The sequence below is a fragment of the Python bivittatus genome, unplaced genomic scaffold (assembly GCF_059951505.1).
Source record: "Python bivittatus isolate LINGU-HERP-01145 unplaced genomic scaffold, Pbiv_v1 ctg000560_np1212, whole genome shotgun sequence".
Taxonomy (NCBI): domain Eukaryota; kingdom Metazoa; phylum Chordata; class Lepidosauria; order Squamata; family Pythonidae; genus Python; species Python bivittatus.
In genome coordinates, this window is record NW_028277083.1 from 1,311,652 (window position 1) to 1,337,162 (window position 25,511).

The 25,511-nt window shown below is 42.7% G+C and overlaps 1 protein-coding gene across 4 annotated transcripts in view; it reads right to left on the reverse strand.

Annotated features, from left to right (window-relative positions):
• Window positions 1-225: 225 nt before the first annotated feature.
• Window positions 226-25,511, reverse strand: part of EPN2 (epsin 2) — a 29,530-nt gene continuing 4,244 nt past the window's right edge. For 3 of the 4 annotated variants that reach the window (XM_088147909.1, XM_088147911.1, XM_088147910.1), the window contains exons 2-9: window positions 16,735-17,512; window positions 14,342-14,454; window positions 13,143-13,235; window positions 12,689-12,845; window positions 7,651-7,827; window positions 6,752-6,844; window positions 4,924-5,130; window positions 226-3,851 (exon numbers count right to left, since the gene is read on the reverse strand). In XM_088147909.1, the coding sequence (XP_088004035.1) occupies window positions 3,505-3,851; window positions 4,924-5,130; window positions 6,752-6,844; window positions 7,651-7,827; window positions 12,689-12,845; window positions 13,143-13,235; window positions 14,342-14,454; window positions 16,735-17,329 (1,782 nt within the window). In that variant the 5' untranslated portion in view covers window positions 17,330-17,512 and the 3' untranslated portion in view covers window positions 226-3,504. Of the gene's footprint in view, window positions 3,852-4,861; window positions 5,131-6,751; window positions 6,845-7,650; window positions 7,828-12,688; window positions 12,846-13,142; window positions 13,236-14,341; window positions 14,455-16,734; window positions 17,513-25,511 lie in introns of all 4 variants that reach the window. The other variant, XM_088147912.1, reaches the window with a different exon arrangement.

Genomic DNA, 25,511 nt, shown 5'->3' on the forward strand with positions numbered 1-25,511 from the left:
CAAACCAAGTATGAATACCTCAACCAGTTGCACCTTCTTCCCATTTTATCCCAGCCTCCCCACTCCATGACCCTCCAGGATTGGAAGTCCACTGGGGGGAACCCGTCACATGCCATGCGTGCCAATGGCACAGAGATGTTAATTAAAAAAAAACAAAAAACAGATGCCTTCCCCAGATGAGGGACATCTCAGCTAGCATTTGAAAAGTCACAACAGTCTGGAATATATAAGCAATACGTGTTTAATTCTGACAAGACACTGAATTCTGACAAGCCCCACCTTTCTACGGCTGAGTGACCATCACATTTCTGCAATAAGGGAACGTTATGATACAACGGTACAAATGATAAATTATAGCCGTACAGTAAAGTTCAACAGCACAGATCAAAAGTAGCCTGCTCCCAATGTTTTAGAAAATAGCTTCAAACATTCTAGAAGTGTTTCCTTACATTTGCAAGATTCTGCCACAAAAACCAAAACAGACTAGATATTCCTCCACAGTTTAAGCAATAATCATACAAAATATGCATTAAAAATAGTTGGAGGCAGAGAAATAGGATGGGTGTGATACTTTTGCTTGAATTAGGGGGCTTCCAGACAAGGCTGTTCTTGGAGAATTGCCCATCTGGTTCCTAGAATTTTATCCTTGTCCCTTTCTCTGTGTGCGTGACCAGACCACTCCATCTCCTATCACTAATCCTTACCCATTTACCCATGTCTGTCTGTCATCTTTTCTCATGCTCCAAAACTCAGTGCAAGAAGGAAAGACAGATTTGTTGATCTCTGACTGGTAGAATTAAGTCCACCGTCAGCCATGAAAGTTCACTGGTGACTTTGGGGCCAACTGTGCTCTCAGCCTGACCTACCCCCTTAGGTTGTGCAGGGGCTGGAATTAAGGGGAGGGGTATTGTGTATGTCACATTAAGCTTCTAGAGGAAAGACAGGGTAGAAATTGAACAAATAAAAGAATTTTTTTAATTTTAAAAAAGTCCCTTTTGGAGCATTCCAAAGCTTAGATCACTTCATGGAAGAAGGGGTAGGAGGCCAAAAAGAAGGTACAGTAAATGTTGTTAGTCTATGTTAATTTGAAAGAAAGCGTTACCAGGAAGATGTCATGTTTAACTGAAGCTCTTTTAAAAGAGTTTTAAAAAACTTTGGCTACTTAAGAAAAAATCAACATGAGTCAAAAACTTTTTTTGTTGACTTCAGATAAAATACTTATTTAGCATACCTTACCTGGTTTAGCTCCATAGTACAAGCTTCCAGAAAATAAGGATTTTTTCCACTTGGGCAAAAATAAATTAGGAAGCCCTTTTTCAAGTAGACATTCTCCAGGGACTATAAAGACCACACTGGCCACATAGGACAGGGACAGAAGCTGGAAGAGGTTCTGGGTGGGAGAAGGCCAATCTAGGGTGTTCACTGCTACTCAGCGTGAAATGACCTGTTGTGAGGTATCAAACACAACTTTGCAGCAAGCTAAAGGAAATACAATGAGAAATGGGGGCAGCAGCAATTGGAAAGCTGTTGCTTGTCTGAATTAACCTCACAATGTCTGTGTGTAACATTGGTATTCTGGGTATCACAGATATCTCCCCTCAAGGTCACCAGCAGTTGGGCCCCTCTTGCCATCTTCAAGCCACACACCACCCTTTGAGAAACTTTACCAACCAGCAGAGTCCTCCTGACATTGATCTTTCTTTCTTTTAAAAATAAATTATTAAAAGCCACCCAACAGATGTTCTACTGCACAGAGTGAGGCTCCAGTATCAAGAGACCTCATCGAGCTCTGCTGAGAACATCTGTATGTGGGCACACACGTTATGTTTACGTGTGCTTTCTTAGAGTTGCCATTTGAAAAGAAAAGAATTTTCAAGCAGTTTGTAACCACTTAAACCTGAGTATGGCTTAGTGAAAAAAATGAGCCCAAAGAATCAAAAGTTTACTTTTCAGTGAAGACTGTAAACAGAGCCACTTATCATCATGGAGTGCATCTTTAGTTAGAAGAATTTAGTTAAGTAGAAGTAACATTCATACAGCAGTGTTTTGTTTTTTAAGTTGCTGAAAGTATTACAAGAAGTCATTTATTTTTCCATGATCTTCTATCTGTCCAAGGTTTCCAGGAGTTTTTCTACACAGAGTGGGGAAGATGTATTCATAAAACAGGGAAACGGAAAGGCAACTGTAGTGTTTTCCTCTTAAATGTCATCTTAGCCATATTCCTCTTGAAATTTATGTCACAGGAGCATTTCAATTTTCAATACAAATGTCTTTTTTCAAAAGCAGAAGGTTTGTCAATATTCCCTTTAAAATTCTCTTTATGAAAACCAAGAGCTAAAATATTTATATATAAATAAGAGACATTAAACCAAAAAAGAAAGAATTGGAAAAGAAAGACGGTATCTTAATTTTTCCACTAAACCTGATAAGTCTATCAAAACTATTGACTGTTAAATAAGAACATTATAAAAATTAGCAAGAGTGAAACAGAATGCCGACCTTGCCAACTCAAACCCAAAACGGTACTATCCTTAAAAGTGCAAAAGTATACAAGGATTACTGCATAATAACAAAAGGTCACCCAAAATCAGTTCCCACCATATTACCTCAGTATTTTCCACCATACACTTTTTAAAACTTGCATTGCAAGTCAAATTAAAAGAGCATGTATAATAATTTCCAAATGAAGTCACTATCAGACAAGCACAGAGCCAAAACCAGTCCTGAACACAAGTGCAGCATGCCAGCCATTCAGACAGAAGTCGTGGACAGTCCGTGTAAGTGTAGAAATTCAACACTGCATACAAAACAGCACACTTGAAGGGTTTCACAAAAACTTGCAGGACTTCACAGAACTTGCTCCTGTTCTCCTGCTCTGGATAAGCTTGCTCGTTCTGTCCACACCAACCCTTCCCACCCAGTCCTCGGAGGGGGAAAAAAGGGGGGTACAGTTTTGCGCTACAACATTTTAGTGTGCAAGGATATACAGAAACAAACGTCTGGGTACGCCAGATGCCTCTTTCGCCAAGAATTATAAGGACTATGGGTGAACCAACAGTCTAGAAGAGTATGTGGTTATGTGCAAACATGTTCACTAGCACTCTCGAGTCTCAAATGTATTTTTACACGCATGGGATTTGGACTGGCTTGGGCTGTAGCACTTAGGAGTGCAGCTTATGGTCTACGGGACAACGGGGCTATTTAAGATGGCAAAGTCTATTACCTTGAAATGTTTAACAAAAAGGGGGGAGGGAAGGGGGGGCGGGGAGGGGAGTAGAAACCTGACTGGTGAGGAACACCGAAGCCCTTCTGCAGGGCTGCCATGAGCCAAAACAGAAAGTACCATCTCCAGCGAAAGGGCAGGTCTCATTAAATGGCAAAGGGCACAAGGAACTCCCAAAGAATGCAACAGCAGCCCGCCAGCCTAGCCACCCACGTCTCCAGCGCTCACGGTTCAGCCCAAGCCAACCTCCAATGTTCTGCAAACCTTTCCCAAGTGAGGCTTTATAGGAGGAAAGGGTTAGTAGCGTTTGCCGGCTGGGAAACCGAGGGAGGGATCCCAGTGTGGTGAAGAGGCTGTGCCATGGACCCCACCATGCCCACACTCACTCCCTGGCCCATCCTGGTTAGAGAGGTCACCGTGCCCATGGCTGGCATGGGGGCCAGGGCCACAGGGGCTGCAGAAGGAAGAGGTCCTGGTTCCAGCCCCGCCGCCGGCACAGCGTTGAAGGACAGGCTGCTCCCTAGGATGGGACTGGCCCGCATCTGATTGAGAGTAAGGGGCTGAGGCTGATTCACTTGGAAGGGGTTGACTGCAGCTGCAGAAGGAGAAGCCACTGACGCCACGGATCCTGGGAGCAGAGAAGAAGGGAGGGAAGAGTCAGTCCAACCTTCACAGAGTCCAGTCTGAAAGCAAACATCTACATAAGCATAAGGTAGGGACTCCACGCCCCCATGAGTTGCTGCAAAGGCACCATTTTCCAAGAAACCTTCAACACAAGGCTAACTAGCAGCCCAACAGAGGGACGCTGTCTGATGTTCACCCAGATGGAAATGGAACCAAGGTCCTCCCGCTGCTTTGGAGCCCCAGAGTTATCCCAGCATTTCCTCCGAAAGACAGCATCCAGTCAATTCTCCCAAACCTTCCACTAAGCAGAGACTCTAGAGCATTCAGCCACCAAAGCTGGAAGTGGGGGGACTATTAACCAATATTCCAGACCCCTTGAAGGAAAAAGACCCCAGTCCATAACCTCTGCTATAGTTTTACACTGCTGCTGGTGTTGGCATCTGGTCACTGTACTCCTGGCATCCAATCAAATGCCCAAGTCAAGACTCAGTTAAAAAGCTTTCTTAGGGAGCACCCAGCAGCTTTCGACTGCTTGCTTTTCTGCCCCCCAAGTTTCAGGGCTAGCTTGTAATGAAGCAGGGAGGGCAAAAGTAACTGGAATGTGTAGAACTCCTGCACAGTTCATCAGCCTAATTCACACTGAACAGTAGCTTAACATAGGCAAGATGGATGTGTATCACAAGACTGTGAGTGCACAAGATGAATTTTTTTTTGGGGGGGGCAGATGCTGGAAAAAATAAAGAGCTGTCCCAGGAATGATGTTTGGGACCACTGCCCTAAAACAATGCTTCAACTGACTCCAAGAACACACTTTGCATTTCTGGACCCTGTCCTCTTCTATGCAGAATGTTTATTTCCTTAAAACACAGCTGGGATATATTCTGATTCCCTTGTTTCAAAGCTACCAATAGGCTCGTGAAATCAGCCACTGTGCTGACTCAAATGACCCAGTCCACACCACTGACATTAAAGTTAGCAGACTCATTAATCAAGCCTGATGTGCACATTTTTCACCTTAAGAACTGCAATTCCACTCTCAAAGAAACAGCAACTTCACCCTCAGCACGAAGATGTACCTGGAGCCAAGAAAGGATTGAGGGATGGTGCTGGTTGGGGTGGCTTAGATACCAAGGAATCCAGATTCACCAAAGCAGCATTGGAGCCCAAGAAAGACTCAGGGGTTTTCCGAGCTGCACTCTGTTTACTTGAAGAGGAGTTAGCAGGCTGGGACTCCAAGAGGTCAGGGCTGGTGGTCCCACTGTTCTGAGCTGACAAAGCAGAACCTGGATCAGGGGAAAGAAAGTACAGCTCCTTAAAAAGATGGGATTTCAAAAAGGCAGATCCCCTATTATGCCAGAAGTTTTCCTTAAACATTATGTGGTTGCTTTACTCATCTTTTTGCTTCATTGAAAGGGACTGCAGTCCCACATAGATAGACGTGAAGCCCAGTGGTGTTCTTTTCAACGAGAGGTATTTAGGACTGAAACCCTAACCTGACCCAGACACTAAGGACACTGTTGCGTTCAACCACAAGAGTCTTAAGTCTGCAGTTGTCATTCTTTTAAAAAGTTCCCAAAGTATTTCATTTAACAAGCCCATTAAAGCATCTTGCACCTAAAGCAGGTCAGACATGAATCCTACCTATCTTGGAGAAGTTTAGGACACTAGAATTGCAATTGTAGGGTAAGATAATAGAAAGTTTCTACAGACTGACCTTAGTATCCTTCTTTAGAATGCTGTTGGATACAGACACGGATTAATTGTCTCTATGGAGAAGACATTCAGAAGCATCAGATTTTTGATCCCCCTATTCTATCACCATTATAAAGTTCTGCATTCAGTCCTGCCCCAGAATTGGAGGGCCTGATTATTTTGAGAGAGAGAGAGAGAGAGACAGCAGAATCTGACCTGCCTTGGCCAGGTCACACAAACTCTTTCACCAAAGTATGAAGTACAAGATGAAGGCAGATTATGTTTTGTTTTGTTCAGCACTGAATTTACTTGTTGATGCCACCAAGATGCAGGAATTGATGGGAAATCTGTATTTGAAAGATGGTGGAATACAGCCAACGCTGCAAAGAGGGAGTTCTCTGCAGGCAGAATATCTCCGGATCAATTCTCAGCATCTTCAGTTACAGCAATCAGAAAGAGGTGATGGGAAAGTCCTTTATCTGCCCGGGTCTCCAGCACAGCTGCCACTAAAAGGGGGCAATATGGAGAAGATTGCCAAGTATGTCTGACCTGGAATAAGGCACCGCCACACTGCAGCAGGCCGCATTTTGGGCACGTGTTGACGTCCAAGCTCACTGGAAAACCACATTCTGATTGAATTCCCACTACTCAATAGTTACACCAGTTGTAGTGCAGAAAGAATGCCTCACGGCAAAAGGCATTGAACAAAATTCACTGGAACTTCAAACTATCAATACTGAAAGTCGCAAAACAAAAGCCACGTTCAGCATTCTTATTGCGTGACCCCTCTTCATGTCACCGGTGTGTGCAGAGGAGTTCCTGGGCTGGGGGCCGGGGATTAGGGTTATGGAGAAGCATGAAGGGGAAAAAAAGAAAGATCTAATTCTCTGCAGCTGAAAGTCACAGTAACAATTTCAGTGGTCTCTAGGCTTTGGGTCAACAGCTTCAAAGGTCCCCCAGATTAAAATGATCAAAATAGCAAGCAGTCCAACACATAGTCAAGCAAGAGAATTTTGAAATCCTTTGGATAATACTGGCCTTTCATAAATAATTTCATTTACATAAGCCTCAAAGTTCACAGGAATAATGTTCTCCCTTGTGATTTTTTTTTTTTAATTTGGGGAAGTGTATTAAGGTATTTCAGCAGCACTTTCATATCAAGCGTTCAAGCACTTTTTCTGCACCCTACTATGGTGTTCATTTCAAAGATACCTTGCTTGTTAGATGTTCGAAGGCTGTCGAATTCAGAAAAGTCATCTTTAATTGTCCCATTCAAATTGCTGAAGAGGTCGAAAGATTTACTACCTGCAGTGCAAAACAAGAATGTCCTCTTCTTAGTTGCCACTACGGCCAGGACTCTCATCTATAATCCTAGAAAATGCTGTTTCCTCTATTTATACCACAATCAGGGTGTTAATGCTCTCTCACTAGTGGAGGACAAGATAACCAGTTTCACCCCACTGCAAAACTCCTCCCCAGAATCCTTCAGCATTGGCCACCCTGACTGGAGAGGCTGGGATCTGTGCCTTTCCATATTTCCACCAGCTCCTCACCCCTGCAGGATGACCTAACCTACTTAGCTTCAGCAGGATACTTGTGCTGTGTGCCTTCAGCCCACCCAAGAGTTCAGGAGTGAATTCCCTGCATATGAGCCAATGAGGCTCCAGACAGATTAAACTGGATTTCTTTCGAGAAACAAAACCACCCCTCAAAGCAAGAAGCAGACCAAGCTAGCCATGGCCTTATGGACGGAGGAGCTGATAGGATCCATGACACAGGAATGCCTCTGTCCTAGTAAGGCCCCTGAAAATGTCCAGGAAATGACTGGACAATAAAATGAAAGCCTTATAATACCCACAACTTCTCCTTTACTGAGAAGAGAGAACCATCATCTATCCCTTTTAAAAAGCATTCCCGTCATTTGAGCCGGGCTGTTACATTTCTAAACACTACATCTGTATGAAAACAAAAGATTCTATCCAATGTCCAGTCCCTTGCCAAAGAAAAAGGGTAGCCCGCATACACACCAGAGAGCATGCCTTCAGAGTTAGGCCTAGCCTCCAGTAAAACAGGTTTCTTCAGAAGAAACGGAAAGCAGGCGGGCTACTTACCAGAAGCAGAAATTGGCTTGTTTACTGGTGCTGGTCCCCAAGGGCCCATGGCTGCTTTGGTTGCCACGGACGATGGCTGGGAAGGAGCCCAAGGATCTACATTCTTTGGGAGAGGCTGGGCAGCTGAGGATGCTGCGGGGGCTCCCCATGGATCAACAGAGGTTGCTGGTTTGGCACCTGCAGGCAAAGGATGTACACGCACTGAAGCTTCACAGCCACATTAAATCTAAATCCAGCACTCACCCTGTTACCGAGGGGAGGGCAACTTCAGTTTCGAGGGTTCTGTTTCTTGGGTTTTTTTTTTTAATTACAACTCAGAAATTCACCAACAGAACCAGGTGCAAATAGCATACACATAGCATTAAAGGATCCTGAGCCAAAACTGGTTGAGTAGTTTCACAGAGAAATCCTAGATTTAGATGCATGATTTCCAACAGGGCAAAGGAATCCCTTTCTTGCTGCTGCAGCTACTGCTGAAGTTAAACAATTAGAAATTAAGAATCATTCCTGATCTTCTCAAACACTTAATATCCACCTAAATATCCAGCTCTATCTGCTGCCCATCCATGCATATTACCACACTGTTTCATTATAAACTGGATTCTAGCCTGATTTTTTTAATTACTATTTTTAAAATTTGAAGATTAAGTTTCCTGATCAGCATCAACACGACTAAGTCACAAAATTAAAATAATAAGTCACTATTCATCCCATCTTCTCAGTGCATTGATTTAAAAAAATGAAAACCCAAACTCTCTGTTTGTTGGTTTTATCTTAGTGTATCTGTTTAAAGGAACCCTGCTGAAAAAACACACACAAGACTTCTGAACTGCAAAAATATTTATTCACATTTACAAACAGGTGCAAGTTTTCATTTCCAGTCATTATGTCCAGAGGACAGGAAACACTGCAGAGCTTTCCAGAAAAAGCAGCTAATCTCTTCCCACTGCCTCCATTTCCTGCAGATTTATCAACGATTCCATGCAAGAAATGCTAATTGCCCAGGGCTGCCATAAGTGGAAGGCTCCCAAACAGTTGCTCTTTCATGAGTCAGATGACAAAGGCGGGCAGACGCAGAAATGGCAAGTCTAGAGGACAAGACCTTCTTCTGAGAAGGCTCTTATTGAATTTCACTGAAAGCCCGGTCCAGCTAACCGAGACTTAAAGATCTCTGTTCCACTTTGAGTCACTCTTTTCACCGGCATTCAGATACATAAATCTAATTTCTTCAGAACCATTTTAGGGAGCCAAGTAGCTGGCAAGCTAAAACAAGGGGCTGTTATCAATGAATCAAATCAGTGAATGTTGAAGGCCCGTAAGGATTGCAGCTGCAGCCTGGGACACGTGTTTCCTTGAACCTTAATACAGAGGACTGACTGCACCTTCCTAGGTTTCAGAATAAAAAGTTCCAAAAAATCCTTACATCACCAAAACCCAGGGGCCTCCGTTTGGCCCTCCCAGATGTTCCCTTTATCTCCAGCAGCAAAAGCCAAATTGGTCTGAGGGCTGAGCAATTAAAGCAAATGCTGTGGAAGGGAAGAGCAAGGGCTCATTTTAAGCTTGTTACACTGTACACACATAAATATTACAACAAAACCCAAGGACGAGCCTAACGGATGACAAGTAGTGACCTGGGAATGAAACAGACCAGCCAATTTCTGTGTGGGAATGTACCTCGCAACACATTTTCTTTGCAGCGCTTGAATAGGCAGCCATTCCTGCACCCATAAGATGAGGAATAGTAAAAACCCACTTTACAAGTCTAATGGATGAGGAAGCAATGTAAAGGGCTGAGCAAGACGGGATTAACAGCCAAGCAAAGCTGGACAACACCCAGGATACAAGACCGTAGCAGAAATCTCCCAATCTGTGCATGTGAAAGGGGAATTTGAGATCTGAACAGACTGGGAATTTATTGGAATAAATTCCCTAGCCCTGGAAGCCGCTCTTGCACATATGCTCCATGCATCTCTACTCTGAAATAGGCTCATGAAAAGCGTAAAAGAAAAAAAGCACATCAAGGTTTAACTGGGGATTCTGGAAAGAGGAGAAGCAGCACATGATTTGAAGAAAATTTGGATCCACTTAAATCTTTGCTACAGTCTCCTCACGGGGTTCTATCTATCTCTGGAAAATAGAAATTTCCACTGCATAGTTCCACTGGTTGCAACAACCCTAGTTACAAAGGCAATCCCAGACAAAAGCAACAACTGATGCCCTGGCTTAATCACCTGATCGACTGCAGCTCATTTGTCTAAGATACACATTTTAATCACAAATATGATCAGAATTTTGCCTCACTTGATCCAGGTCTTTATAAGGTAGATGTTTCAGAGTAAGTCTGGATGCAAACGTTTCCATTACTGCATATTTACAAGAATGCCACACCCTGGATTTTGCTACCATCCCACTTGAGAAAGCCTTGGGTTCCGGAAGACAGACATTGAAAGAAAGCTGCCGCGGCCGCCACCACCACCCTGACTCCCAGTAGCCAATCTCTGGCCAGGTCTGCTACATACCAGTTTTCCAACATTCTGCCTGGACTGTCTGTGTGTTGATTTCATAAACATTTCCAGGACTGCCTTGGACAATAGCTTGATTATGGCTATCCCAGCTGCCTGAAAAGTTACGGAACATCAATCTTTCTGTCTCTGTGTTTAAGAAAAAGCCGCAGCTCAGCAGCAGGACTTCTGCCTTGCACGCCAAAGACTACGGCTGGGAAGAGCCCTCCCTGAACCCCAAGACCCCAGCTATTAAGCAGCATCCACAACACTGGATTAAGGGAATTATATTTCATTTAATATAAAGCAGCATTTTATATTCCTATCAGTTGGCACATCTACAGATAAAACAGGATGCAGAAAATCCTTCTGCTTCTGCCTTGAATAAATAAGTCTCGCGCTCTGGACATTTTCCAAAGTGGCTGGGGTTTTTTGCCTAGTCCTTTGTCCTAAAAGGCCTTGGCACACAACCTATGCAAAACATCAACTACCCACTGGTCCTCTCTCAGGGCACATGATTAAACCAGACTCAGCCCTGATTTAATTAGAAGTGGATTTCTTCAACAGAATCATTTACATCCAGAAATAACTGACCAGTGAGGGGAAAAGGCCAATATGTGAAAGGGAGCTTAAGACACTCTACCCCATGGAGCCCAGGATGGACTATATGCCTCCCCAATCCATAAGCATAGAACCCTCTTCCCGCTCTTTCCCCACCCTCTCAGAAGGCCATGGATAGTTTCTTATGATCATCTTGAAAGATCCTTCAAGTCCTAAAACCACCTGACCTAGAGGTTAGCTAAAAGCAGGCTTCAATCTACATTCCACCACATAACATACCAACTACCAAGTTAATAGTTTAAATACATCCTTTCTCACGACCGGAAGCATTACAAACAGGCCACGTGCTAATTAGAGCAATGGGAGTTAGAGGCCTGCCAGAGCTTCATAGGTGGCTTTATCCCTGCCACCATTCAAGCCCTCTTCCAGGGAAGACCAGAACAAACCAAAGCCACATTCATTTTTTTATATAATAATTTTATTAAACACTGTAGTTAAACAGATAAAAACTAATACTACAAAAAATAAGAAAATAATAAAAATATTAAAAAGTGCAGAAAAAGAAAAAAAAGTAAAAATATAATAAAGAAAAAGAAAAGAAATATATAAAGAAGTACCTTCCCATTTCATTACAAGTATAAACGATTTTAACAACTTATCACACCTTCTCTTAAAATGCAACAAAAAAATCCCTTCACCCGTATCTCATGTCATATCTATAAACAGATCCTGATAACCACATCGTTCAGTCCACGGAAGCCCCATTCAGACCAACATTCGATTCCCACTGTGGCTAACAGGGGCCCCTGAAGGCAGATGAACAGGATATAAATGCACAAAAATCCTCTCATTTGCGGTCCCAGCCACTGCCTTGACTATGGAACTAGTGCACAACAAGATGACTAATAAAGCTGACCCAATCTGTGCCAGTTCCGAAACTGAAGGATGTGTCCTGTGGAAACGGCTTCCTTTTGCCTTTTGCAACATTTCTTTTCGCTGAGTGACCTCAGAGACTAAGAGCAGGAGAGACAGAGAAATCTTTCTTCCATCCACACCTCCATCACATCCTCTTTTACTCCCGAGATAAGATCACTCTGCACTGCAACCTTTCCTCTAATCCCTCAGTACCTTTGGCTACATTTTAGGATATCTTTTTAAAAGTCTGCACATCTACAGTTATCTTATTTTTTCCCCTCCCTTTTTTTATTTTTACAATCATCAGAACAGGAATTACTACCACCAGCAGGAAAAAAAAGTTAAACCACCAAGAGATTCCAAACTGCCAGTTGACAACACACAGTTCTGAACCACCTTAACAACCGATTCCATTAACACTTATTCTTTCTTCCCATTACCAGTTTTCCGGAAGTCAGCTGAAGGCTATCACTGTCCCCGTGGAAGAGGCAAAATGCTTCCTCTCAGCCTTGGGAAATTTCTGATCAGGGATTTCTGGTTTACATGGTAAACAAGTGATGGCTCAGGCACCCACGAGAGGCCATTCAACACAGGGAATGCCCATTCAGACACGATGCCAAAGCGGAGGCGAAAAGCCGAGGAAATCAGGGAAGTGTGGCGTTCCATCAATGAGATGCTCTCCTAAAGGGCGCTCCCTGGATGGCTATTCTTGCTGGCTTCTTTCCCACGTTCTTTTTTTACTGCTTTCGCACTGCCTTTGCTTCTACTTTTCCTAAAATTTGTTTTACTACTTCCTCTACAGCTTCCTGTTTTGTTGCAATGACCTAGAAACGTTCCTAGCGAAGAGCACTGCATACATTCTTCGAAATAAACCAGGGCTAACAACCAGTGGACTTGTCCACTATCGGCTCGGCTGGGTATGCAGGAGGAGGAGAGAAAAAGGCACCCAACTACAAGGACAGCCTCACTTTCAGGGAACTACGCAGGCTGTCCTACCCCGAGGTCTCTGCGGAAGAGGGCAGCAAGAGAGAAGGACAAGCACCCCTTCGCCACGTTCTTACCGAACGATTGCCATGGATCTGAGGTGGCAGTGCTGACTGCCGCACCCCCCCAAGGGTCGGCTTGGTTTACTGTAGCTGGCGGCTTCCAAGGCTCTCCTTTTGGGGCAGGGGTGGCCGAGGACGGCAGGGCATCCATGAGATCCAGCAAAGCCGTGTGCTGCGGACAAGGGTTATTTTTAGCTGTGCACAAACATTTGCAGGATCCACAAATCATCTTTTTCAAAAAGGAAGAGAGGAGAGCAAGGGGGGGGGGGGGAAAGCATCATTTCACTCTTTCACATGCCCTCAGCTGCTCACTTGGGCTTTTATCCCAGTATGGAAGATATTTTTACGATAAACACTCTGTCTTCCACATACACATATTCGTATCAAATACTGAGCATCTGGTCCCATTTCTAATATACCCCACCTTCCCTGTTAGGTCTGAGAATTCTTTACGAAGCAAAATGCCTACCTCCTTCTTTTGGGGAATTTTAATGGTATCTCTGCGACTTTCCTCCAAAGCCATCTGCAATCTCAAATCGTCGCCACGGCGAAGGCGCTCTTCCTGCGTAAAGGAGGAGTTGGAGGCTGAAAACAGGTTTCCACAATTACTTAAGTAAAGCCACCTTGAAGCTGAGCTCAACTCCTAGTGGCTAGGAGGACTCATCCATGCCATTTTCTTCGTATGATAGGGAGCGCTCTGCTGCCACCTTTCCCAAGATGTCTTCTGAATTTCCCAGTCTACACTACAGCCAACACCTCCGGCCAAATTACAAAAACAGGTAACCGCTTTGTTATCTAGCAGCACAGCACTCAGATATCCCATCTTAACAACACAGTATAGTTTTGCAAAATTCAACTGCCGTCCTGATTCCTTTCACCTAACCACAGAGGCAAAAGACAGATTTCATTGGGGAGGGCTTTGCTGAGGATGGGTGTCACATCAAGAAAGATACTCTCCTCTCCACTGATAACAGATGGCCCTATACCTTTTTTCATGCCCTTCAAACTTTAATCAAGTCCTTTGATTACTGATGTAGTATGTACCAAAAACAAAGAAGTTAAAATGCCAATTTTCCAGTCCTGCTTCAAACCATCTGCTGGGGCGTGGGTGCCTCAAAGATTCAGAACTTGCCATACTCATCAGTTTAATGTTTTAAAGGCCAGATTGGAAAACTGACACTGTTAAGACCTGATTCTAGACCTTGTTTTTGTTTTAGGATTTGACTAATAGCTCCAGTGTGTCCAAAGGGCGATTCACATCCATTCATAAAATGGCTGCAGCTTTCCTTTGATCACACTTAACTCATAACAACTGTCATCTGCTTCCACGGATCATCAGCTCTTTGCTTAACCGTGACAGCCAAGCTGGGAGGCAGGTTTTCAAGTGTGATTTTCACCTGAACTTCAATCACTTAATAGGGAAATTGGGGTGGTGAGGACATGGCCCCCAAGATGTTGTAGAACTAATTCCCCTGCTATTCCAACCAACCAAGCCAAAAATTGGAGGGGGGGGGATGGATGGCTGGAGCTGTAGTTCAGCTGCACCTGAAGGATCAGAGATTCCTTCCTTTGCTCTTCACAGTCCCCTTTTCCTCACTTCCCCTCTCCAGTGCGGATGGCTGATCAACCCAAAGTGTAGCAGATGAGGCTGCTCTGCAAGAAACCAACCTGTTCTGCAACTTCTCTGCTCATGGCCAGAGCCAGCTGCAACTGGAGTTCCTCTTCCCCACTTGTCTGAGGTCGTGCCTGCTCCAGTTCTGAAGACACTCTAGGTGATGTAGCTGTGGGGAAACATAAGCACAAGCATGGCTCTATCGGAGCAGCTCTGCTGTTGCAAACTCTTCTTCTCCCCATGAGCCACCCTCTGCAGTCTGAGCTACTTCCACAACTGAGGCAAAGGTGATGATACTTCTCATCCACCTTTTAACTGTAAGGTGCCCTGGGCAGATAGGTTACAACTCAAAACAATACATGACAGTAATCATTTTAGTAGAAATATACAACAACCCAGAACTGTAAGCTGCCAAAGAAGAGCCAGCTGAAGACTGATAAAACTGAAAGCTGGCTGAGGAAAAGTAAACATGAGACTTGCAGCCATAGCTATTTGGGGATGGGAGTGGCTGGGGACAGAGGATTCCAAAGATGGTGGTTCTTGCTGTTCCCTAACTTGTCCTCTCCCCAAAAGTCACAGGATGCATGGGCTGAGGCTTCCCATTCAACATGCTGCACATGCAGACAGATCTGAAAATCAGATGGGGTGCCAAGGGAATCTGATTAGGCAGAAATCCAGAGGCCAGACTCATAAGACTGACACTGGCTATCTTGAATGCAGACTCTGAATTGGCAGGACCTTGAATGCAGAACTGCTGTCCCTCTAATACAGCAGGGTTGTTGGGCAGAATGAAGACAGAGGATGCAGATGTTAAGCCCCATTCCATGGCATTAAAAAATAGTGCATAGTGGCACACCAACAGCGATGAGGCTCTTATGGCGGGAAATGGTTTGCTATGCTGATATGCACCCCACTGCATGCCTGGAGTTTAGTGGTAAAGTGCACATTCAACATACAGAAATGCCCAGGGTTCAATCCCAGGCATCTTCTCTAAGTAAAGCTGGAATGACATGCCCAGGGTCTCTACATAAAGAAACTTGTCAAAAAGCTATGATCTCCCTGGTATTTTGTTTCCTCTCCTAATAAATAAAGTACAGTAACGGTAAACTTCCCAGCCATGTTTCAACCCATGAGGCATTTATTTGGGTCCAAAGTCAAACAAAGTAAAATATAATCCTTCCCTGGATCCAGATCAGAAGTACTTGGTAAAAATAAGAGATGATTCTATGCACACTGAGGAGAGAGTAAAGCTTTCAGAATTCAGCATGGTTGGCTTGAGTAAATCTGGTTAAAACAGTTTACCTCCCTCAGTTTCCACATTCAGCTAACTTTAAGTTGTTTTTAAGGCACTACTTAAAATTTCTCATGGATTTAAAATCATAGCAGTATTTCAGATTAAGATGTGCTGACTACCCCAATGCAGTTTCCATTGAATTTTATAAAACTGTGTCTGTAAATTGAACTGACCTATCACTACCTTCGCTCAACATTTAAATCCCTGAACGAAGTCGACAGTGTCATTAAGATGCCAGTAATGGCAGCTTACCACCACTCTAGCCAACCCTGCAATTCCTTAAATTGCCAAAGCATCCCAGCATTGCAGGGAAAAGCTTGCCTCGCACTGATCCAGCCTAAACGGTTGCCTTGTAACACATGAAGAGGTTCTTTGTTATTCTGTTACAAAGCGCATGATCGTTAACTCAGATGTTTATGCAAGATGGCACTGAGTAGATCCAATTTTGACACCCTAAGACCTGCTTTGTTACTGCTTTCAGAAACATCCAGATTCCCCAACTATAAGGAAGTCAAAGACAGAGGTCTGCTCTTTCACAGAATTCCCCTGGCTGGCTGTCGTGTAGAAACATCCGAACTCTTAGCAGTCGTTCAGGCCAGATTCTGTCCCTTCTAGTATCCCAGAAACTAGTAATGACTTTCCACACACTTCCAGGAGGATATTTTAGCTGTCCGAGCCTTTGGGTTGCTTCCCACTATTTGTGTCTGGTAAATGTTACCTAAAGTGAAAAAATAAATGGCAACCACACTTCCCACAGATGCACAGCCATTACCTTAGAAAATGATTATTACCAGTCAAAGCATCTGTACACTAACAAACTTTGTTTCATGTAACCTTTCACCTGTAACAGTTCGAGATATTTCTCAATCTTTAAAGCTGCGACAGAATTCTCTGCAACAGAATAACACTCAAAATCATAACCACCTGCAGGAAGCTAAGAGTGGAAGAAATATTTCCCATCCGACTTCAGGACCATTATTCTGTTCCAGAGATCATCCAAATGAGAACTTTCTGTTGAGTAAAAGCCCCTCCCAAACCAGGGCCACTCACCAGGCCTACGTAGCTGGTTCAAAGACCCCTTTTATCCACCCACAAATCAGAAGACGCACAGAGTATGGAAGAACACCAGAGCCCTAGCCCGTAACTTGCACTTACACCCGTGGTAGGAAGCCGGGGAGCCTCCAGATTTGCCATACTCTTGCTCAGAGTAGCTGGTGGACAGATTAGGCTGACTGGATCCTCTGCCAAAGGTGATTTGATTGCTACCGACCCCAGTGGCCACCTGAGCCATGCGTTCTTTGGTCTTTAAGGCCTGGGCCCTCTCGGTCTTGAGCCGGTCGTCATCCTTCAACAGGGATACCAACTGCTTGGACTTCTCCCGTACATTGATGCCCTGGTCCTTCCCGTCCCGGTCAATATACTGAAAATCTTTCAAAGTCTGGATAGCAAAGATATTCTCTTTGCACTGCTGTGCCACCCTCTCTGACCCAGTTTTGATCAGGTAATCCAAAAGTGTTAAAGCCTTGTAAACATGCCTCCAGTTCTTGCCATGGTCGTTCAGCCGCTTCCAGATCATGCTCATAATTTCAGAGAAGGCCACCACATTGTAAGTCAGGTCTGCGATTTCAGTCATTAAGGAGCTGGATGGACCCCAGGGATCATTGGAAGTTGCTTCTCGCACTTTTATCTCAGCCTCTGAATAATTGTTCACAATGTTTTTCATTTGCCGCCTAATCGATGAAGTTGTCATTTTTATCTCCTGCTCAGTCAAGGCAGATTCCTCCCAAAAGTCCTCAGGAATCGGCTGCAGTGTTTTCCTCTCTGCAAGTCCCTTTGATAGGAAGACAGAGCAAGAACGACCAACTTGGAGCAACTTCTGATAAAGTCATTTCCTCTCCTCATAAAAGGTGCAAAAGAAACTGGAAAGCTTGACCTAAAAGGGGGGGAAAATCCCATTAGTAACCATGGTAATGGCTTTCTTGCATTTGGAAAGATGGTCAAATCCAAATTTAACATCCAATCTATCCATGAAATGAGCCACCTTCCTGAAATTGCAGAAGGAATCATGCATTTGCTCCCAAAGTCACCAGGAACTGAGCTCGACTCAATGGCACCTAAATAACTAAATCATCTACAGGCAAAACAGCCAAGATTGGTCATGAAAAATAATCCAAACCCCATTTACAGCAGTACCTTCACAGCTATAAAATAATGTGCAAACTGTAGAGTTTCAAGAGCCCTTCGTCAGGCACCTAATCCAGACACAGATAAAGCATTTTGAACAGCTCTAGTTGCCAGATAAAGTACCAGAAGGAGGGCTGAACTATGGATACAGACAACATGGCGCCGCTTTGGACTGCTGGCTTGGAGCAACTTCTGCTGAAATCATTTCCTCTCCTCCCTGCAGTGCCATTTGCTGCTCAGTATAACACACTTTGGCTAGTTCCCCAGATCACAGACGCCACAGCATCCACCACAGGAAAATAACCCCAGGGCTCAGACTCCTGGTACCCACTCCATGCCTTGCTTCACAGAAGTATACACATATGCAACAGTTCCTGGTCCACTGCCTGGGACAAGGCCCATGCAAAGTTTTCTATCTTCCCCTGATCCTCCTATATCAAGATTGCAAAACTTCCATCAAGACGCTATCTGACAAGGAGAAAGATAACATATATCACATGGTAAATATAGAAAGTACATGACAAATTACTTTCATTAAAAGCAAAGCATTACATTAGTAGGGAATTAACCTTTTTAAAGAGGCCCTAGTGGATTATTAGTTTACTGATGAATCGCCAAGTAAATGTGTAAACTCAGCAGAAACAGGGTCTCTACAGGGCCATGAAGTTGCAACTGCAGCACGAATCAAAATTAAACTTTATGTAGCAGCTGCTTGTTGAAAATACCAGAACACGAGTTGACTTGCTAGAGACAGAGCTGCTCCAACAGTTGCAGCAATCTGTCAGCTTATCGTCAAAGAGCACTCATTCTCTTATGATCTGGTGATTTATTCCTGCAACTGAAGTGATATCTGTAATTAGGCCTCCTGATAAGTCTGACTGTGTCAGGCCTCAAAAATACTTGCCTTTTCTGGCCTTCTTAGCAACACAGCATGTGACTGAGATGGAAGGCAGGGCTTCATTTTCCCCACAAACAGTGGGGGAAAAAACCCCAATGCAAATTGGGAGCTAAATTCTTCCCAAAACCACATTATGGCAAACAGTCGCTTTGCCCTTGGGAGATTCCAGACTGTTTTTAATTCCGTCCTTGGCCAAAAAGTTTGGTAAAGCATTTTAGAATCTGAGAAGCAGCTTTAGATCATCCCAAGGGTTGCACTGCGCAATGGCCAGAGCCCCATTTCTAACCCAGTCTAGGCCTGGCCATTAAAGCAGCACAAACAGGCACCCACAGCTGAGAACCCTTTTCTCTGTTCCACCAGCCTCCAGGTAGTGATTTAACCTGCTCCTCCACATATGGGGCTGAACTCCAGGAAGAGAGATACTCAAGTTGTAATTCATCCATGTGAGGTAAGTCACAGGTTGTTCATGCCTGCTGTGATTTATATTTATATATTTATAAAGTCCACAAATGGCACAGAAAAAAAAAAGGCTCACAGATAGTTAGCAAGGCCTGTTCCGTGTTTCAGTGGAGTGTGCCCAACTCCTAGTAACTTTACAGGCACGTTCAGGTAGTTTTCTTCACAGAAGTATCTACCATCGACTTCTTCTGAGATTTTTTTTTTTTTTAATCTCACTCTAACTTGCGATTTCCAAATCCTGAGCAGGTCTAGCCCTGCATAATTTTCCAAAGTCACTAGTAGCTAGGGCATCCCAGTTCTAGAGACAAGAGAAGGCCTCTTTTAATTAAGATGTCACACTCATCAACATATACACAGAAACCGTGTACAGAGAGGCAGTAAATGTTTATTCTTATCTGCACAGCTGGTTTATTACACTGTATGATGCAATAAAATCAGCATATAAAACTCCAAAATGAAGAGCAGGGAACGTGCATAATTAGTCCTGTGCATGGTGTCTTATCGTGCCTTCGGTCCGGAGGGCTAACTCAAGTTACCCGCATGTTAGAGCCCAGGGCAAAAGCAGATTCATATCTCAGTACTCTGTGGGCAAGGAAGGTAAATCACACCTTATAATGTACTGAAACTGCAGGAAAGTTCTCAGTTCACAAGATAATGAAAGGCACTTAACTAGCCACAGTTTAAAAAAAAAAAAGGCAGCCATCAAAAAGAAAGACTGAAGGCAAGAGCCAGAAGAAATACCTGCATTCTTCTACTGAAAAATGTAAACCATGCCAGGTATGTTTCCTGTCCCAATTCTAGTACCACTTTGGGAAAAAAGTACAGGATGGCCCATCCCCCATTTGTTTACTTAGAAATAAACCCCACCAGATTTCAAAGAAGAGCATAAACACCGCTGCAGCTCTGGAATCCAGCTGAATCCGGTGGTACAAAAGGAACAAGGGAGACCCGCAATTTCTCCATGAGATACAGGAAGGAGGCCTCAACACTTCTACCTCCTACTCCTCTGCTCCTAATTGCCTCTTTTTCACTGGGATGAAGAAAGAGCTGGGCTTTCATTACACCCATTGTACAAAATCTTTCATGAGCGCCTTAGTTAGGAGTAGGTAAGTAAAAGAACAAATCATCGGGTACCAATATGCCAAAGAAGCCATGGATTTGAAAGAAAAAAAAATCAAAACATTTGTTTCCAAAGCTAAACAGGGAAGTGAATCCTACATTTCATTCTGTCACACACACGCACGCACACACACACAGACTGTTAACAGAAGCTATAAAACTGGGCATCAGGCATAAAAGCCCATATGCAGGAAACTCATTAGATCTCTTCTGCCATTGTGAAAAAGAATAACAACAAAAAATCAACAGAATAGCAAGGAGTACTGGAAGAGATCACACGAATTTTCTTGTGCTCCAACTGTCTAAACATAAAGTTTTGCAGAAAAAGAATCAAACTAAGATTTAGAAAATAAAATGTATCTCAGGAAGGAGGAAAGGAATCAGTGTCATTTCTCCAATGGACACAGACTAGTTTTCTTCATATCGGATGACAATATTCCTTGAACTAACACAAAGTTCCCACTTCCTTTTTCATCATTCAGGCAACATACTTAGCTGTTTAGGAAAACAGACAGGTGACAGGATCCTTTTTTGAAAAGTTAATTTAATAGGACAAATATACCTCACTTAAAGGTATATTTGTGTGCATTTTATTTTTTATTTTTTTCCTGCATTATCCTCTAATCATGCCAAGGCTTCTAGAATAAAAGCTTGAGAAAAGAATTGGCGAATGTGATCCTAGCGCTGAGATTTACTCCACAACTTTACACAGTTAGTTTACAAAAGGGAATGAGATGCTTTCAGAAGCACCTTCCTCTAGTAAAGCTATGGGAAAACACAGATTACTGGCTACGTTTACGTAGTACAGATTCCTGAAGAAGGATATATGGATCTGCAGTACCACAGAACTCAAGGGCGTTCATCCCCAATCAGTGGATCTGCCTCACTCCAGCAAGACTGTTTCATCATGTGCCTTTCAATTCTGAGTATTTCAAGGTGCATTGCACAATTTGGCACTTTTGAAATAGAAGCCAGAAGGGATCCTGGCTGAACCGTCAGTGGAAACCACTGAGCAGGGAGGAGGAGGAAAACAGGAAATCTGATTCATGAGGAGCAACAAGTCAACCAAGTATTTCTGAGATCAAAACACACAAACACAGAGATTGCTATTTAAGGAATGGAGAAACCAGGGAGCTGTAGATATGTGAAGAAGCCCTCCCACAATTCCAGCCCTGAAATTATGCTAATATCACCACATTGCACAATATAGGCTTACTCTTAATAGTACAACAAAGAGAAAAGTAGATAAACATGAACACACCGTCTGGAGACTCACCGAGTGGAGTGGTAATTCAACGTATCTAGACAGTGCAAGGCTGTGGAAAGCTAGACCACACACACACACACACGCATACGCATAGCATAAAACTGAGTTCCATGCCCAGAGTTTTCTTGGGGCACAGAGTACTAACCACTGCAAACCCTACACAGCAGAAAACCCATTTGTGGCTTCTGTTGGTTCCACAAGGTGCATTGGCCACTTTGGTATCCAGGCAGTGCTGCATTTCCCATCTACTGTGAGGCCCAGTTTATGATAGATGGGATGTGCCAAAGTGACCGCAGAAAAGAAATTTCTCAGACGCTGAAGTACAATTTACTAGTTTTAAAATAAAGCTCAGAAATCCACATGCATTTTAAAATGTTTAAAAATGAAAACATTTCACCGGAAACATGAAGAAAAATATATTAGCTTACAACACTATTAAATTGCCATCTGAAGCAGCAGCTAGTGGAAGTGCAAACTGCAACCAAAGTCACGGGAACCCAATGCTGCTGCTGGAAGAGGTTTGAATTCCAGGGGCAGAGACTTCAATAATCTGTAGTTTCGACATTATGCACTTTGCATCATCTGAAAACCCCTCCAGGGTCAGCATAATGGAAAATAACAGTAAACCCAGCAGGTCACAAGAGGTTTTACTTCCATAACTATATTCACAATGAAAATTGCCACACTGCACAGGATTAAGATGCAAGAATCCAAGCAGCTAAATGCATCTGGACCACTCAGGTGATGCTGCCACTGTCCTGATCCAGGGTCAGGGTAAGCCAGTTCAGTTCAGTACACTTATAGAATGATTGGGCATCCTGTTGAACATATTTACAAAGTAAAGGTGTTAACATGTTTAATTTCATTCAAGCTGGTGTATCCAAAAACCTGGGCTGAGCAGAAATTCCAAGGGCTGCAGACTGCACATTGAGGCCCTAAATGTATTGTGAACAATCTGGCCAATCCAAGCTCAACATCTGTGTTACCAAACATTCAGAAAATCTCTTGCTTAACATTCTTGCATTAGCACATATTTAACTTTCCGTCTTACTGAATAAAACAGGAAGTGTTTGCAAATCATTCCAAAGTACCCTATTTTTATTGTCCACTCAGCCCAAAGGATTATGTCTAACAGCTTAAAAAAGAACATTTCTTAAGAGTCATCTAACATTATTAATTCAATTAAGGCTACAGAGAGTTCAAGACAGAGATGGGGTATTCATGACACAAATGATGGGAAGCTGGCAAGCAAAAGACACAAAAAACCCAAACCTATAACTGGAGTAGGATGCCTGACACAATTTTTTTTTTTAACTTTTATTCAATGAAATACAGAGTTCACATATCATAAAACATACTCAATTTAAAAAATCTTCCTAAAATACCAAAGCAAACTATGATGAATATTCTGCAAACTCATAGCTGTAACTGTTGTACCAAGAATTTAGAATTTAAAATCCCTAAATTAGAACAATTCACATGTTTATAAAAGAATAATACCATATTTGAGACTTTTTCAGTTACAAATATACTAACCTGCCATGACATCAGCTTCACATTTTAGAGGAAGAATAATCTAATACCAGAGTTCACAAACTTAAGCACAGATTATACAGCAAAAACAGTCTTGGCAATTTCCACTGACATAACAAAGTTACAAACTCGTTCAAATCACCAAAATATTAATTAACTATATACAAAGCACAGCTTGGCTTTTATAAGAGAAAAGATGTTGTTATGCTATTGTGAATAAGGTGTTTCAGAACTGAAATAGCTGACCATAAGATTCTTCAAAGCTCGTAAAAATTATGAGCAACTCTTATCTTTAAGGTTTTCCTACCAGCAAAAACAAGAGGAAACAACTTTCAGACCTTCATGTCTTGCTCCAGATGTTCAAAGTGTGTATCTGTAGTTTGTAAACCTTGGTTTCCTTCCTTGAGATGGCTTTGTACATCATGCTAACCCCCAAAGTAAATTTTTACAGCACTGCATGATGTGTGAATTTCAAAGGTCCAAACTGAAAAAAGTTATGCTTTTTAAAGAAACATTGCTAGATGCTAGTTAATTTTAATATTCTACCTGCTTACATCAGAACCAAGTAGGCACAGGGGATAAAAATCAAGAAGTTGTATAACCCAAACAGTGAAGGTTTTGTTTGTGTGTTTTTTGCTTCATTTATGCAAGAACAGTTCATTCTTTAATTGCAGTTTCAGAGAGCTGATTATATCTCATAAATCACAATAACCCAGAGAAGCTATTCTTTACTCTTTCAATCTCAAAGATTAACTTGATAACATCAAGGGAATACAGTACCAGTCTCATGGTCCAGTGGACATCATTAACTAACTTTCAAAACACGTATAACTTTCTCCTAAAGAAGAAAGGAAGATTCAGACAATACGTAATTTAACTCCAGTTAAATTCCTTAAGTAAGTTCCTTACTGGGAGCTACAAAGCTGAAATTCAAGGGCAGGGGGATCTATTTTTTGAACTTTTAAAGGAGTTAAAAAGTGATTGTCTAAAGAATGAAGAACATATTTAGAAGCAAACATCTTCTGTTTCTCCTTTTGTTCAACATAAAAATGTAACAACTACCCATTAAAGTTGCTTTAAAAGTCATAAAAGTCTTCCCCAAGTATGTGGAGAAGCTACAGAAACTATAAGTCCATCGAGCACTGGAATCCTTTCAGGCTACTGAAAGCTAATTTTGAAAACAAATACTTTCCACTAGTCATTTATTTCAGTGGGATTTACTTAAGACCAAGTAAGTTAAAACCTGAAATTCAGGAGAAGTGGGGAACCAGTATACAATTCTGTAGCTTTCCATAGACACTCCTTCCATCTTCACAAGTCCTCAAGCAGGCATTGATTAACAGAGAGGGGAACAATGCCCCAGGCCCCTCTGAAGAAGGGTAGCTGAATTCTCTGTCCTCACAAATGGCCTGCTTCCTACAAGCAGTTCCCACTCTTCACTCAGGGATGCTTGAAATAGGCAGGGAGCTCTTTTTTTACTGTGAACGAGGCATATCACCCAGTTCCAGCTTTGTATTCACTTGGAGAGCAACAAAAAGGGTACTCAACACAGCATCGCTATTTGGCAACTTCACAGATACCTTTTGAAGGCTTCTGCTTAACTCTCACCAACTCACTATCCTGGCTAGGAAGAGAACTGGTCAAGCCTACAAGCAGATCTTTCGGACATTAGTCCCACTGCCCCAAGCAATGGCTAAGGCATGGATTCCAGGCATCCTAGGTTTGAAGCATAACTTCACCAATTAATCTATGGTCTATGGAGCAGATTCAGCAAACCAAGCTTTACCATCACTTTTTGTGAACCAAATAGGCATGGTTCAGCAAGGTCTCCACTACAGGGTCACTAAGCACTGCAAGCCAAGCTGTTTTTAGGGAAATCTGTGACCATTACTAATCTTCATCAGAAGTGCCAGATCAGCTTCCAAGGAACCCAGGAAAACAGTTTGGAGATGCAGCAGAAAAACTGCATCTTATGCAAACACAATACAGTAGTCAGTTTCTATGTATGTTGACTTCTGAGTTCACCTCCTAAAAAAACACCCTATTACTATGCACAACAAGAGAGGAACCAAAAATAACTGTTGCAAATAAGGAAGGGTTTGCTTGATGGATCCACACCACAGCCAAGATGTAGCCCTACATAACCTTATTTAAGCCACTGACAGGCTGCCATTCCATGCCTTCCAGGGAAGCTCCCAAACCACCAGATTCGTAAGTCAATTATAACAGCTTTCCCAGAATTGAACAATTTTATTTGTATTGCATTTATGCTGTAACGAATTAAAAAAATTGTTTTTAATTCATCTTTTGTTTTAAAGATGAATGTTAAACAATAAATAAAATAACAGCAAGCAAAAAAAATGAAAATGGCAGCAAATACAACACATACTTTCTTATAGCCCTATAAGACGCCGGCTTCTCAGACCTGTGGCTAAGACCAAGTGTAGCAGACCTGATGTTCTGCAGAAGAGA